The following is a 14,829-nucleotide window of genomic DNA, read 5'->3' as shown; positions in this document are numbered from 1 at the left end:
TAAACTTTTAGTTTACAGAGAAAGCAAAACTGGTGTTCTTTTTTGACTCTGATTGTGCACTTCCCCACTTAAATACTGTTTTAATGCAGGGGGTGACAATGCCACGGGCAAGGCCCCGAAAGCAATAACCAACATGGAGATTCTGTCCATCTCTAAGAAGATCACGATGTTGGAAATGAAGGAACTGAATGAAAGGCAGAGAGCAGAACATTCACAACGCATGTCTGACCATTTAAGGAACACTCTAAAGCAAGCAGAAGAGCATAGTTTGGAACTGGAAACAAAATTTGCCAAGGCGTATTAGTTGTGACTTAACAACATAATCTGACACGTTGCCTAATGTTTTTCAGATGCCTCCCTTTTCTTAAAGCTCTTTGGTTTTAATAGAAACACTGGTTACTTGCTATGTAATGACCAGGCTGCTTGAAAGAATATCCCTTAATTAGGAAAGGTCTTTTTAGAACCAACTGAACAACAATCATGAGTCTTGGCACTTGGATTCTGTATTATTAGGGCTTGGAAGGGACCTCAGAGATCATCTAGTTCCAACCCCGTGCCAGGGGCAGGGACACCCTCCACTTGATTAGGTTACCCAAAGCCCAAACCAGCCTGGCATTGAGCACTGACTGCCCAGGGATGGGGCTTCTACAACCTCCCTGGGCAGCCTGTGCCAGCACCTCACCAAAGTTACCCTCTTTTCAGAAGGGGCAGGGAATGGGGAATTGGGGGTTTCAGTCCATTCTGCCCAAGTGGTCTTCTGTTTTAGCTGGGTTGGGAGGCATTACACACACACACACACACACACACACACACACACACACACACACACACACACACACACACACACACACACACACACACTTCCCCTACGCCACTGTGGGGTCCCACCCACACAAGACAGTCGTATCCATGAACTTCTTCAGCGTGAATCTTCTCTTCTCTACCAGGAAGTCATCTCCTCACCACAGCCCTCTCAGCAGGACTCCCTTCCATGGGTGCTGACATTTGGGCCCAGACTCCCCCAGCCTGGTCCCTTGCAAAGTCACAAGAACCCGGGCAAACTTGCTGAGACGTGGATGATTCTCTTCACAGGCCATAGATGGATGTCTCTGCTCCCTGCCTTTATCCATGGGCCACGAGGGGACACACCCGCTCCACCATGGTCTTCACCACGAGCTGCAGGGGAATCTCTCTTTCTGGCACCTGGAGGACCTCATTCTTTCCCCCCGACACTCTCCTTCGGTCCTGGTCTTGGTGTCCACGCAGCTTCTTATATCTTCTCCTCCCTTCTCAGGTGGCAAAATGTGTCTGCCTGCAGTTTTTTGTCTCCTGTATGTGATTCACAGAGTCCCTGTGACCATCTCCGATTAGCTTGTCCTTGGTCAGCAGCAACTTTGGCCTTGAATTGGTCAACGTTTACAAGCTGGAGCTTGCAGAGAGCTCCTAGCTGCTGCTTGCAGAAGGCATCTACGCAAAACTGCTACATTCAGTCATTATAAAATTATCCTCAGCTGTGTTCAAAACCACATTTCTTTTCCTCTGTTTAAATGTCTTTCTGCTTTCAGTGTTGCATACACACAGGAACAAGCACACAGAAAAAAAAGATCAGTGACTCTTTAGGAAAGAAATAGACTCACTTGTATATTTAGATACTGCCTGGTATATCAGGATTGGTAATGTAAATACGGAATCCAAGTGACTGTGGTGCCTGCTTAGTACATCTTCTCACTCCCTACATTGGGGTAAAAAGCAGCTGCTTCTTCTAAATGTGATTCCCAAAGGCACTGTGACCATAGCTGATGGGTTTGGCCTTGGTCAACAATGACTCCGGCTTTGAGCTGGTTGGTATTTGCTATCTGAGGCCTGCAGAGAGCTTCTGGCTGCGTCTTGCAGAAGTGACCCCTGCAGCCACCCTTCTCCACCAGAACCCAGCCATGCAAAACTTGTCTTCTCTTACACCTTCTATTCCTGTCTCTTCCCTTGTTTTCTCCAGTTCACTTTCACTATTTTTTTCCTGTAGAGCTTCTATCAGATTTTGTCCACCAGCTTTGCGCTGAAAATTACAAACTTTTACAAACTTAAAGCTTGATGACCAGTACCTACGTTCTCTTCTCTGCCCAAAAAATAAGGGCTTCAGTTATAACTGGTAAAACCAGTTTACAACCGAAATGAAATGGAATAATCTAATTTTTAAAAGGAGTTAAATGCAACTTTGATTCTTTTTGGGCTTGTAGTTCAGCTTGGACATTTGCTATCTCTATCTGTGTCTGTCAAACTGCTCCTCCAGTTGTTTGCTTCATCTTTTAGCTCTTCCATGTCTACTTTGTACTTAAGCCTAATAAAAAAGAAGTATGAGTAGGGTACACCACAATGATTATGGTAGCAAACTCCAAATAAATCACAAGGGGCAGAACCTTGCATTTTTCATTAATGTGAAATGAAATAACCACCATCCTGGTGGAGGCAGAAGCGGACACGGAGGAGTCCCCGCGGCCCGGGTGGCAGGGCTCCATGGCGCAGGCCAAAGGCAGCCTGAGGAAAGGCTGCCAGGCGCGGGAACGGCACGGCTAGCGGCCGCCGGCCGGCTGCCGGAGAGCGGCGCCGCCACCGCCTGGCTGAGCGCTGCCGGCCAGAGGCGAGCGCGGCCCGGCCCGCTGTCCCCGGCGCACGGCTGCGTCGCGGGGCTCCGAACGACGGGCGGGCGGGAGGCGATGGACTCCGTCTCCCGTAGCGGGGGACAGCGCCGGCGCTCTTCATCTCGTCCCTGGGCGGGCGGCTGGGGGGATGCGGTGCCGCGGGAAGTGCCGTGTCTGTCCAGATCGGGGTGAAGGCGGAGCCGCCGGCGAGACGGGGTCGCAAAGCGGGAGGCCGACGTGCCCGAACTGCCCGCGGTGCGGCCGGGACAGAAAAACGCACAGAGCGTGGGAGCTCCTCCCGGCCCGGCCTGGCTGGGGGCAGGGGGGCACCCAGCAGAGCGACAGAAAGAGCCAGTCTTCCCCAAGTCTGTTGTGCTGCATGGGGTTGTTATGTCCCATGTGCAGCACTCTGCACTTGGCCATGTTAAATTTCATCCCGTTGGGCTCAGCCCATCGGTCCAGTCTGTTCAGATCCCTCTGAAGAGCCCCTACCCTCAGGCAGATCAACACTTCCTCCCAGCTTAGTGTCATCTGCAAACTTACTGAGGGATCATTCAATCCCTTCATCGAGGTCATTGATAAAGATGTTGAATAAGACCGGACCCAGGACTGAGCCCTGCGGGACGCCACTTGTGACCGGTCGCCAGCTGGATTTGGTTTCATTCACCACCACCCTTTGGGCCTGTCCATCCAGACAGTTTTTAAGCCAGTTGAGAGTCTACCTGTCCAGGCCAGTGGCAGCCAGTTTCTCAGTCAGAATGCTGTGAGAAACCATGTCAAAGGCTTTACTGAAGTCCAGGTAGATCACATCCACAGCCTTCCCCTTGTCCATTAGGCGGGTCACCTTGTCATAGAAGGTGATCAGGTTAGTTTGACAGGATCTACCTTTTGTAAACCCATTTTGACTAGGTCTGATCCCCTGGCCATCATGCATGTGCTGCATGATAGCTCCCAAGATGACCCTCTCCATGATATTCCCTGTGACTGAGGTCAGGCTGACAGGCCTGTAGTTCACTAGATCCTCCTTCTGGCTGTTCTTATATATGGGGGTAACATCTGCCAACTTCCAGTCGAGTGGAACTTCCCCAGTCTGCCAGGATTTCTGGTAGATGATGGAAAGGAGTTTGGCTAGTACATCTGCCAGCTCTCTCAGCACCCTCGGGTGAATCCCATCAGGTCCCTTTGACTTGTTAGTGTCTAACTGGTTGCACTTCTGTGACGATAATTAATAGGACACTGTTATGTGGAAGATTCAGGCTTAGGGCCGAGTTGTTTCTGAACAGTCAAGGACATCTTTCAGGTGGGACCAGAATTAAGTCCTGAAATTTGATACCTTCTTTTAAAGTTCATGTGGTTTCTTTGGGAGAAAAACTTTTTACTGTGTTATTTAACTGGTAAGTTGCATTACGCTATTGCCTGAAAATCTAGTTGAGCTGTCTCCTACCTGTAATGTCCGCTCTTTTGGGGGAGAATGAGACAATAATAGAAAGGATACTAGTTTTCTTTTGGAGACCCTTAATAATGCAGGAGAGGCATTACTTGGCTTAATAATACCCATTTTCAGATGGCATCTCAATTAGGAGACTTCACCGAGGGTCTGTCAGCTAAGATGGCATACAAATAATAAAGATGAGGCTGCATGAACCTTTGAGTTGGCTTAATCTGTCCTAGAAAAGTATACATCCAGCTGTATCAAATACACAGAATGAAAAATAATCTACCTACAAAAATACCCTTCCTTTGGCTGGAATGGAGGTAACAAGAAGCAGGGCCGTAAGAAGTGACATCCCACTGAATCAATGGTGCATAATAACGTGGGATAGATTTATCTTTTAATATAAGGAGAACAGAAAGTATTTGCATGTTTTGGATGTTGGGGGAGTGTGGCTGTAGCCATTAGAGCTGTTTTGTTGGAGCCCTAGGAGTGGAACACCTTTGAAGATAAAGTGCAGACAGGGAAGTAATAACTAATGAGACCATCAACGATTTAACCAACAGAGTAGATCTTGTTCTCAGCTAAAAGGTGTTCCTGACTAGTTTGTGCAGGAATGTGTTTTTGAGAGCAGGAAGGTGCTTTTGAGACTGTGGAGAAAACCACAAAGCTCACTGAGAGGAAGATGTCCAGCCTTCATCCCTGAAGACCACCAGAAGATCTCCTGAGTGTCACTGAGCATGCTCTATCTGGGAGGAGTTCATGTAAATGACTTCCTGGGAATGATTTGCATAACCCTGCCTCTTCTTAGAAACAGAATGAATATGTGCAGTGGATCTGTAGAAACAGGAGAAACTGCTTTAGAGGCACACACATTGGGAGGAGCAATCCCCAGTGTGCCCAGCACTTCAATAAAGAATACCTGCTTCAGAGCCACCAAGGCTGTTGAGTTTGGATTCTGGCTTTTCAAGGCTTCACAACGCACTGACCCTAAGTCCACAGTCAAGAAGTGGGATAGCACAAGCCAGCAAGAACCAATTCTGTATTTTTAATGATCTGGAACTTAGTGCACTTTGCACCTTTTAAGACTCTCTCAATTTTTAATATAAGTCCAAGGTTTCAACTTCACCTGATACCTGTGTACCCAAATTACCAGTCTGAATTCAAATACAGTATTGCCAAGGCGCCTTGGGAGAAGTAAAACTGACTTATTTTGACCAATGTACAGAAATAAATACCAAATCTAATCTGCTGACTAATCTGATTCCCTGCTCCTAAGTATGTGCCAAACTACTGTCGTGTGGAAAGGCCCAAGTCAGTCCAAGTTAAAACCAGACAAGTCGGTTTTACAGCAGCAACATGACACGTATTTTCTGTATCGGGACTGAGAACACTGAACATGAGCCTGATCAACAGAAGCATCGCTCGGACCATCCACTTGGTCGCCAGGCTCTTCAGAAAGCTGCTGTCATCTCTCTTCTGAGACAGTATCTTTTTTCACCTCATCACTCTAGTTACATTTCAGATCTTCAACTTTTTCACAGAAGGAAGGGGCAAAGTTTTCCAGTTATCTTCTCAGCTCTTTTATTTCTTCCTATTAAAAAGAACGATGGAATACCAGCATTATCCAGAACTTAGGAAATGCCCGTTATCAGCAGCTCTGTTTTGCCTTAAGGGCCTAAATGAGGAGAGGAATAAGCACGGCTCTGGGAACACAAAAATCTACACATGAACAGGCTATTCACTAACAGGATAGTCTTCATAAACATAATGCTTCCCAATTTACTTTGTCCTAAGTATTAGTTTCAATAGCTCTTTCTACCAAAGCATAATTTCGCATGGTATCTTGCCTAGGATATCTTGCACCTCACCTTTAATTGCTGCTTTTCCAACTCAGAGGCTTTCAGCTGTGCCTTGAGGTCAGCTACTTCTGTCATTAGCTTGTCATTTTTATCCTTCTCTACAATTTCATTATGTCCTGCAAAAAATAATGATTATTTCTTAGGAAATATAAGGTCATTAACAGGAATTTTGCATCTCTTCCTGCAAAGGAAAATCTTACGAAGATGACAGCCTTGTGCTCAAGATAATTTTACCAGCACTTCTCCATAGAAAGCTTGTATACAACTACTTACAAATTCAAGACCTTCATCTGTTCCAGTTCACATTACTCTGGCATTGGTGTAATTCAATTAATTCTGTAGATTTATTCTCATTTTGAATGCACACATGAAGTAAATGTAGTTTTAGGCCCAAAATAAAAGGTATTTCAAACAATTACCAGCTGCAGGGCCTTCACTTGTGTCTGTGTCTCTGTGGCGCTTATAATCCTCCACCTGGTGAGCCAGTTGTGCTTTTTCTTTCTCTAATTGATCATTAGCTAACCTGGAACAGAAACCAATTTTAGAATATTTTTTAAAAATGGGTAAAATATTTTAGAATATAAGATATGTGTCTAAAAGAATCCCAGTGGTCATGTTCCTGATCATTCTTACTTCCTGTTCGTTGGCTGAGGTGTTGGTTTAGTTACTTAAAAGCACATTACCGTAAGAGCTGAAGCTCCCTGAAGAGGCTTTTCTCTGTCCTTGTACCTTCAGGAAAGTGTTTGAGAAGCTCGACCTTAAAAGAAAAATTGAGAAAGTTTTGCTCTTGGAAAACAGATTTCACGGGTAACATGATTCAGGTGGAGCTCTCTGATACAGGATGAAGAAAACCATACTAAGGCTGTAACCAAGTGCTAGGTTATCAGAGAAAACAAAAGAACGGATGGTTTCCACAAAGCCAATTACCTACAGCCCCTGAAAATAAGCCTAGGTCATGGTTTTCACAGAGGGTGAAGAAAGAGGTATGCAAAAGTTTGATTTAAAAGGAAACGAGAGCCATAGCTACAGCAGCGGAATTTATACATGTGCTTAAGGATGTGCTTTGAAACCACTGCTGACGAGCATCTTTTAAACATCGTATGCAAAGCCCCAGTGAAAACCCAAATAACTTGCAGGCATTTGTGAGAACAGGTCCCTGGCCCCAGAGGGAGCGGCCCTCTAGAAGTGCCTTTCAGTAGAGGATACAGGAGCAAAAATGGGGTGCTTGAAATCTGAGAGTCTCTACAGTTTTTGAACATGGTGACAATTTATGAACTCTCATGAGGCTTCTGTAAGTGACAGGCTGTCATTCTATTGCTACCTAAAATGGTACGGATTAGGGTTTTGTGGGGTTTTTGTTCTTTTGTCCTGTTGTTTCCTGCCCCCAGGGAATCTCTGTTTCTTTGAAACGCAGTTGCCCGTACCTATATTCCTTCCTTATCAGTATCTGAGACACAGAAAAGGCTGCAAAGCGTGCTACTCCAGAGCACTATCACATAAGGAAAGAATTTTGTCTCTTAGTTTTGCTGCTGGTAGATACTTCATGTTAGCAATCCTGACTCTAGAAAGGGAACAAATTAACCAAGAAAAGAGTTGATAGAACTGAATTCCAAGCTCTAGTTATTGAAGATGTTCACTTACAGACACAATATACATGACTTCCTATACTGCAAGTTGTGTGTTCAATACCCTGCCCTGAGAATGGCCCAGGAAAGAACACCATGCACATACCAACAGATGAGAAGATGGGAACTAATCTAGGTTGACAGTCCTGGGGCTACATAAGCTCTTCCATGTGGGAAATACTACTTTTAAGATCACTTAGTGGCTGCCTGTAAGAGGCCATGCTGGAAATGGGCAGGAAGATCCCCTTTAGGATGGCAAAGCAAATTCCCCAAAAATGACCTGGAAGAGGGAAGTCCCTGCAGCAAGCTCACTCCATGAAGCAAGCTAGAAGGATTTTAAGGCCACCTGAGGCATTTGTAACTACAGGCTTTCACATGATCAGCAAACCTGTATGTAAAAACTGAGCCATTTCCCCTGATGGCAAGAATATATATTCGTAACGTGCTAGATCTCACTATCTATCTGGCTCAAATGTGTCAGTATACAGTTACAGAAAGGAGGACTGAAGGAACTGATAAAAGCACAGGGAAGGGAAAAAACAGGCACTCTGCCAACACAGACATTCAAAAGAAATGATGTAACATTGAGGAACCTATTGTCAGAGTTAGCTGGCTAAATTCTACTCACCTGTTCTTTTAGAGCTTTTAAGTTCTTATCAGCCTTGTGTTCTCGTTCCGTTGCTTCCTGGAGCAGCTGTTTAAGGTCAGCAATGCTTTGGGATTTTTTAGCAATCTCCATTTCCATTTCCTTCATCTGAGCTTCGTGCAACCTGCTAGTATTTTTATTTAGAAAAAGATAAGAGCAAAAGCTTATACTTTATAGAGATAAAAAGAGCTTTGGGAGATGAAAGACTATAAAATACATGCTAAAGTATGTCTGTGGCATTGGCCTTGAAAGAATCTCCGATCTTATAAGTAAGCTGAAAGAAGCGTAACAAAACCCAGGTTTTTAATCACAGAGTAGAGGCTTTTCCGAATGTTACAGCTTTGTGGGTCTCACTTTGAGCCTACACTTTATTAAAGGGGGGGGGGCGGAATCTTTCTGTGGCACTGCACGTAAGCCCCAAACTACCTCCTGCAGAAACCACGGAACATCTCGATTGATGCAGCGTGCACACTGGTCAGGTCCTGCTTCTCCTTCTCTTCCCACATAAACACTACGGAAGCTGTGCTGGTGAGGTGGATTGCGTGTGAAAGTGTCCCAGCGAGCTTCTCTAGCTTAGTGCTGTCTGAATGTGATTCAGCTACTGTAAAATCCCATTCAAGTACATGCCAATAAAAGGATTTATTCACACTGATTCTATGGAACCAGAAAATAAAACTAGGGCAACACAAACCTGTCTTCCAAAGAGGAAAGACAAATGATGAAAATGAAGGTCTAATTTGTTTGCCAGTACTTAAAGAGGAATATATGTTTGTGTTTACCTTCTTCAATCTCGATTCCTACCTCATTACAGCGGGCTTCCAGCTTTTGTCCTCAGCTTCATCTAACTTGCCCTCAGCCAATTTTAGCTTCTTAATGTTTTCCTCCAGCTGTACAGTTAGCTTTTCATTTAAGATCTCCAAGTTGTTCTTCGCTATTCGCAGCTTCTCTCCACTGTCAGCTTCCTGTTGTTCAACAAAAACAGAGCTGTGTGAAACACTCAGCCTCACGTGGAGCACAGCGTTACCCAACGTGATGGTGAGAGAAAGGTCAGCGCCGGTTTAGAGGAAAACAGTGCGTCCAAGCGCACCAGCTCTCCAACTTTCAAATCCTGCCTTGGGCTGCTCCGTGGAGGTCTCCTTTCCACATGTAATTAAAAAGTTCATTACAGCAACATCAGTGCTTAGAAAAGCGTCCATCCCAAAGCTACCACAACCAGCAACTAACGGAAATAGAGAGATGCATTGTGATGATCTTACCTTTCTCAGTTCTTTACGCAGCCTCTCATTTTCAGAGATGACTTTTCCCATTCCTTTGGCTTTAGATTCGGAACGCATACTCAGCTGACCCGCCAGGTGAAGTTTCGTTCTTTCCAATTCAGACTATCAGAGTTTGTTAAAACACAGAGACGTTGCTTACTAGAAAACTGCAGATGGTTTCCATTTTGAAAGCACAGCACAGTTGCAGCTACCTAGCGCAGCGAACATAACATTGTATCACGTGTTTAAATAGGTCTGTAAGGTACAGGGCACCTTTAAATCCCTCCTGCAGTACGCAATGCAAAAAGGAAGCTTTGCTTTTGTGTCCTACACGTTTCATATTTCTAGAATGGATTTGTGCCAATCAATGCCAAGAACAGGCTTGCTGCTCCATCTCCCTGCTAACCTGCATATGAACCCGCTACTGATAGTTCTAGCGTGAGTATACAGATAGTCTGGTACTAAGTTAGTACCTTTAGCTTCTCATTTTCTTGTTCAAGGCTGAGTAATTTCTCATTAGAAATCACGGCTGGAACTTTTTTGAGCTCTTCATTCTCTCTTTGGACTCTCTCTACAATCTTTTTCATAACATCAATTGTTTTTTCCAATTCTGGGACTGTCTTTCCACCTCTGCCAGCCTATAGACAGGGGAGGGAAAAAAAGCAAAAGGAAGGAAACAGTTCATCTTAACATTCAGAGATACTCCAATCTTACTTTACAACTTATTTTCCCATTCCAATGTCTATTTATAAAAAGATGTTATGTTACATTGCATGACATCAACCCTAAGTTAATTGCAGACATAGCTCCCCGAAATGATACAGTCACTCCCAAGTATCAGCTCCCTCAATTCTGTGTTACAAAGAAATCTCAGAATCTGCTGTACTTTATGAAGTAAATGGAAACATTAGGAAAATAAATCAAAGTATTAGTTTGTGTGTGGGTTGTTGGTTTTTTTTTTTTAAATTTTAGCTTTTCTGCTACAGCAATACCCTGATCCAACAGACCATGCAACTACGCCAGTGCTAATACTGGAGGTACTTGGGGGCCAGGGAGCTGGGGGTAGAGGGGGGGTGTGTCTGTGGGAGAGAAGGAAGAGAATAGCTGGGAGCATGAGGGAGGAAAAGAGGGCCCTTTTGAATCAAGCACACTTCTGCTGGATTAAAGCAACAGAACTATACCTTAAAGCGTGAGTAAAGTCTCCCTTTCCCGAGGCATACATTCTCCTTTGCAGAGTGACAAACAAAAAATTTCACTAACTCACACTTTGTAACACCTGCATCAAATCAAACCCCTATAAATCTTATAAAGCATTAAGCTGTAACTGTATTAAGCATTTACATAAATAGATTCAGTAATAATTTGCATTTTTCAGATATGTCAAGGTTTATCTCTAAGAGGACGTTGCTGCATTTGCGCTGCAGTTTCATGCAATCATGATGACAAATGCCGCTGTGATACTCACCCCTCGAAAGCCATCCAGCTTTCGTTCAACTTCTGCTCTCTCTTTTCTGAAGAGGTCACACATTTCTTTTAAGTCACCTATTTGGTTCTGCAAAACCAAAGCAATAAGCAACTTGTTTTTCACATTGAGGGGAACAGTAACAAAATCACACTTGCTTTACTTTGGAAAACATCAAGAGAAAGCCATTTCCCACTGCAGTGAGATTTTTCAGCATTTCTACCAGCCATTCAACTTGCTCATCTTGCATAAAACCACGAAAAACACGTACAGAAAAGATCTTTGTTTCTTTTCTAAGCAATAGACTAACCTGTGTCAGGGTAAAAGATAGTAAAGGTCAAAAGATATTACCTTGAGTCTTGGCAAATCTTTATTGGCCTGCTCTAGCTGGAATCTCAGCTCGACGTTTTCAGATGACAATCTTAAATTTTCCTTCCAAACCTCTTGTTCTTTCCGATACTGATCATCTGATCCTATTCCTGATGTCTTGAGAAAACGGAGGGGAAAAAATTGTTCTTAAGGGGTAACACAGTACTCATTGTGTCAGTTGCAGCTGACAAAGAGCAACAGAGAATTAGCATTTTTCACAGAAATAACATGGAGGACAGTTGTATCTGGAGGACTTTTGATCTAATCTGCTCCAGAGTCCTTCTCTCACGCTTCCTCAATTTGCTTCACCTTTCAAGGAAGTTTACAAATCAGCACAAACCAGTAGAAATTCAGTCAAACCAAAAGGAGCTCTCCAGCTATTAGGTAGAAGTAAACCTCAAAGTCTAAAAGACAAAAAAAAAAAGCTACTGCATGTAGTCAGCTGTGACACCGCACCCGGGAATGGCACCTAAGCTTAGGGACACCTTCTGACATCTTCCCTACATAGTACGTGGGGCATAAGGAAACTCACCGAGGTCAAACAGATCACAGGCCAAGTCAGGAAGAGTAGTACAGAACTCGAGTTCTTCGGCTGCCAGTCCCTACAGTGTTAAGTCTTTATCCATGGAGACCAGTAGCTATTACTGGCACACGTAAAGAGTGCTTTGCATACCTTCTATTGCTATTTCCAATCACATCTGGATGGGAATTATTATGTCTGACTAGTAGAGAGTAATACCTTTTCATTAGGTAATAATCAGCAGTTTTTCCTTATATGATTATGGAATTAACCATCTGACCCACTAATGACAGGAATACTGATACAAATACAGTATTTGCTTCAATAAAGCAGTTTTTCTTAGTGTAACTAAGAACACATCCTAAGTCTCTTAAAGCACAGAGGTGAACAACTAACTGCACCTGCCATTGTGATCATTTGTAAACTTCTGGGATCATATCTTTAGAATCAAGAGTGCTTGTGAGCTGACCTGCTGGTCTACCGTGAAAGCACAAGCTTTGCTTTATGGACCACTCGGTGACTATCCCTGCAGACCACACATAGGAAACCACCACGTTAACAAGCTCCAACTGCTCTACATCATTTCTACAGAAGCTAGAGCACTGCTACAGTATCAAACCTCGGGCATTTCACAAAATTCGGGGGTTGTTTCCACCCCCTCTGCACCACTTTGGTCAGTTTGGTGGTTATCCTCCTCAGTGTGCTGATTCATTTCGTCGACCACATTTATTTTGTCTGCTTCGTAGTCGTTAGCTTGATTAGAAGGGTCTCCCGAATCAGAGCGACTGCAGCTCACTCTGGCAGTACAAGGCTCCTCTACACTTTCCGCCACATGTGATTGTTTGAGTGTTTCTTGCTTCCCCTCCTCTTCTTCAAACTCCTCACAAAGAGTTCCCTTTTCGTCTCTTCCACTGCAATTCTCTTCACCAGCTTCAGTTCCTTTTTTGGTTTTCACTCCTTCCCTGGAAATACCTGTGTCCTTGCACTTCCCACTATCACCAGGATTCCGTTCGGGAGCCGCTTCTGTGCTCACATCCGCGGCAGCAGCATCCCCTGTGGCACGCACAATATATGTTTGCATGTCTGCTTCCTCCTCTGGTTCCTCGCCACCAGCAGTACTATGATGAGGCTGATGTTCAATCTCGTCCCTATTTGAAATAGATTTCTTTTGGAGGGAATTCAAACCCTTTCCTTTACCAATACCGACAGGAACAGACTTGGTCAGTTCCATTTGGCCACATGCACTCTGGTTCAAGTTGGAGACAGAATGAAGCATGGAAGAAGAGCAGAAGACAGTAAAACAAAGCCAGAATTCAGGAAACCTAGAATGTACTGTCACATTTATTCCTTGAAAGATTAAGATGACCCAATAATGCAGAATTTGCAATATAATGAACCTTGCAAAGATCAAAACGCAACCAAACCACCTGACCTAACTGAGGTGCAGCTCAGTACTTCCACAAATTCCAAATCAATATGGAATGGAAAAGTTGTCTCCCATTGCAGACTCACAGATCTAGAAATACACATCCCTCATTTCCCCATGTATGCCAGGTGCTGAATGTTTCAGCTTCTACACGTAGAAGAGAGAAAGGGTAAGTTATGGGGGTTCGGGGGGGTTTGTTTTGTTGTGTTTTTTTAAAGACACTAAAAGCTCAGTATTTCATGTCCTGTTCTAGAATTCTTCTCTTTGAAATAAAACCAGCTACATGGCACAGAAAACTAAATGGGTAACAAATATTTCTGTTAACGAGGTGTGATTCTTGTGGGTAGTATGGTGACATGAACAACTTACCGAGGGTCTAGAATATGTCTCTCTTGCATGTTGCCTCTGCAACGCATGAAGCTGTTCCTGGAGGTATTGATTTTTGAAATTTAATTCTTCCACAACAGAATCTCCTGAGATTGCTTGCTGTGCTCTGCATCAAAGAAAGGATCAAGCCAAAACCAACAAATTGGTCATTAATGAAGAAAAACACATCCCTCAAGGTAAAGCCCCACCAACTACTGGATTACTAGACTGGGTTTTCTAGTGTTTCTGGGGCTACGCTAAATCAGCGTTAGCCACGTACACTATTGTAACTAATCCTCCTGAACTGACAGTACTTTGGCAAAAGGAATATGTTCTTCTAGGATGTGCAAAGCTTCCATTACTCAGGTATGCTATCCCCTATGATACTGGATATGCTGATTAAGAATACACTTCCCAACTGTAACTTTCCAGGTACTTTCAACAAGTCTCCACTGTAACTATATTTTTACACAATAGGAGCCAGATGTTTTTCCTACTGTTTAGCTTTTTGGAATAATGAGCCGATGCTGCAGATTCTCTGAACACACAGAATTGCTCCCAAGCAAACCTTTAAAGTGGGCTGCTCTCAGAGTCAGAGGAGGAATGTTGAAATTCCTGCCATTTTTTGTCCTTATGGAATCAGTCTACTAGAGACTATCTATCTCCTTCCACAGATTATTTTTTTCTCATTTAGATCTTCTAGTCTCTAGAGATCCTTTGAAAATGCCTCTCACCTCAGGTGAGCCACCTCATTTTCCAAATCTAGGTTCCGTTTTCTTAATTCTTCAAGTTCTTTGTCAGTCTCTGAGTCTCTTGCTCCAACAACACGGTCAACAGAGGCAGCCGAAATTTTCAGTTTCTTCTGTAGAACAACTTTCTCTTTCTCACTCCTGCAACATCCAGTAAATTTACAGTTACAACTTTGTCCACTAACTTGCAAAACAAAAATATTTACTGTCTTAAAGAATCCACAGGTGGGGTTTATTTGCTTGCTGAACCACAGCCCCTTTTCTATTAAGTAAGGTTTCCTAACAGACAATACAGCTTTACAGAAAAACCCCAATCAAAGCAAAACTACCTCCCTCCAGAAAAAAACCAAACCAAACACCTACAAAGAAGAAGAAAACAACCCAAAAACTAAGCCTGGAAAAAGCAATGAACATTAAGTCAGTATCATGCATGTCACAACAGACTTGCTGGACTTGACTGTGTTTTAGAGGAAATCCCTG

At 43.7% G+C, this 14,829-nt stretch overlaps 1 protein-coding gene across 1 annotated transcript in view; it reads right to left on the bottom strand.

Annotated features, from left to right (window-relative positions):
* Window positions 1-5,164: 5,164 nt before the first annotated feature.
* Window positions 5,165-14,829, bottom strand: part of CEP290 (centrosomal protein 290) — a gene marked incomplete at its 5' end in the record, with an annotated part of 39,121 nt that continues 29,456 nt past the window's right edge. Inside the window, 15 exon segments of the mRNA XM_084263603.1 lie at window positions 5,165-5,536; window positions 5,540-5,578; window positions 5,582-5,635; window positions 5,639-5,662; window positions 5,940-6,046; window positions 6,350-6,453; window positions 6,614-6,687; window positions 8,184-8,328; window positions 9,003-9,163; window positions 9,458-9,580; window positions 9,931-10,095; window positions 10,923-11,009; window positions 11,271-11,405; window positions 13,604-13,727; window positions 14,335-14,490. Of these exon segments, the coding sequence (XP_084119729.1) occupies window positions 5,384-5,536; window positions 5,540-5,578; window positions 5,582-5,635; window positions 5,639-5,662; window positions 5,940-6,046; window positions 6,350-6,453; window positions 6,614-6,687; window positions 8,184-8,328; window positions 9,003-9,163; window positions 9,458-9,580; window positions 9,931-10,095; window positions 10,923-11,009; window positions 11,271-11,405; window positions 13,604-13,727; window positions 14,335-14,490 (1,651 nt within the window). The 3' untranslated portion in view covers window positions 5,165-5,383.

Source organism: Gallinula chloropus (assembly GCF_964237585.1).
Source record: "Gallinula chloropus genome assembly, chromosome: 1".
In the NCBI taxonomy this organism is placed as follows: domain Eukaryota; kingdom Metazoa; phylum Chordata; class Aves; order Gruiformes; family Rallidae; genus Gallinula; species Gallinula chloropus.
The sequence above is the reverse complement of the archived record's forward strand: the minus strand, read 5'-3'. Positions and strand labels throughout refer to the sequence as shown.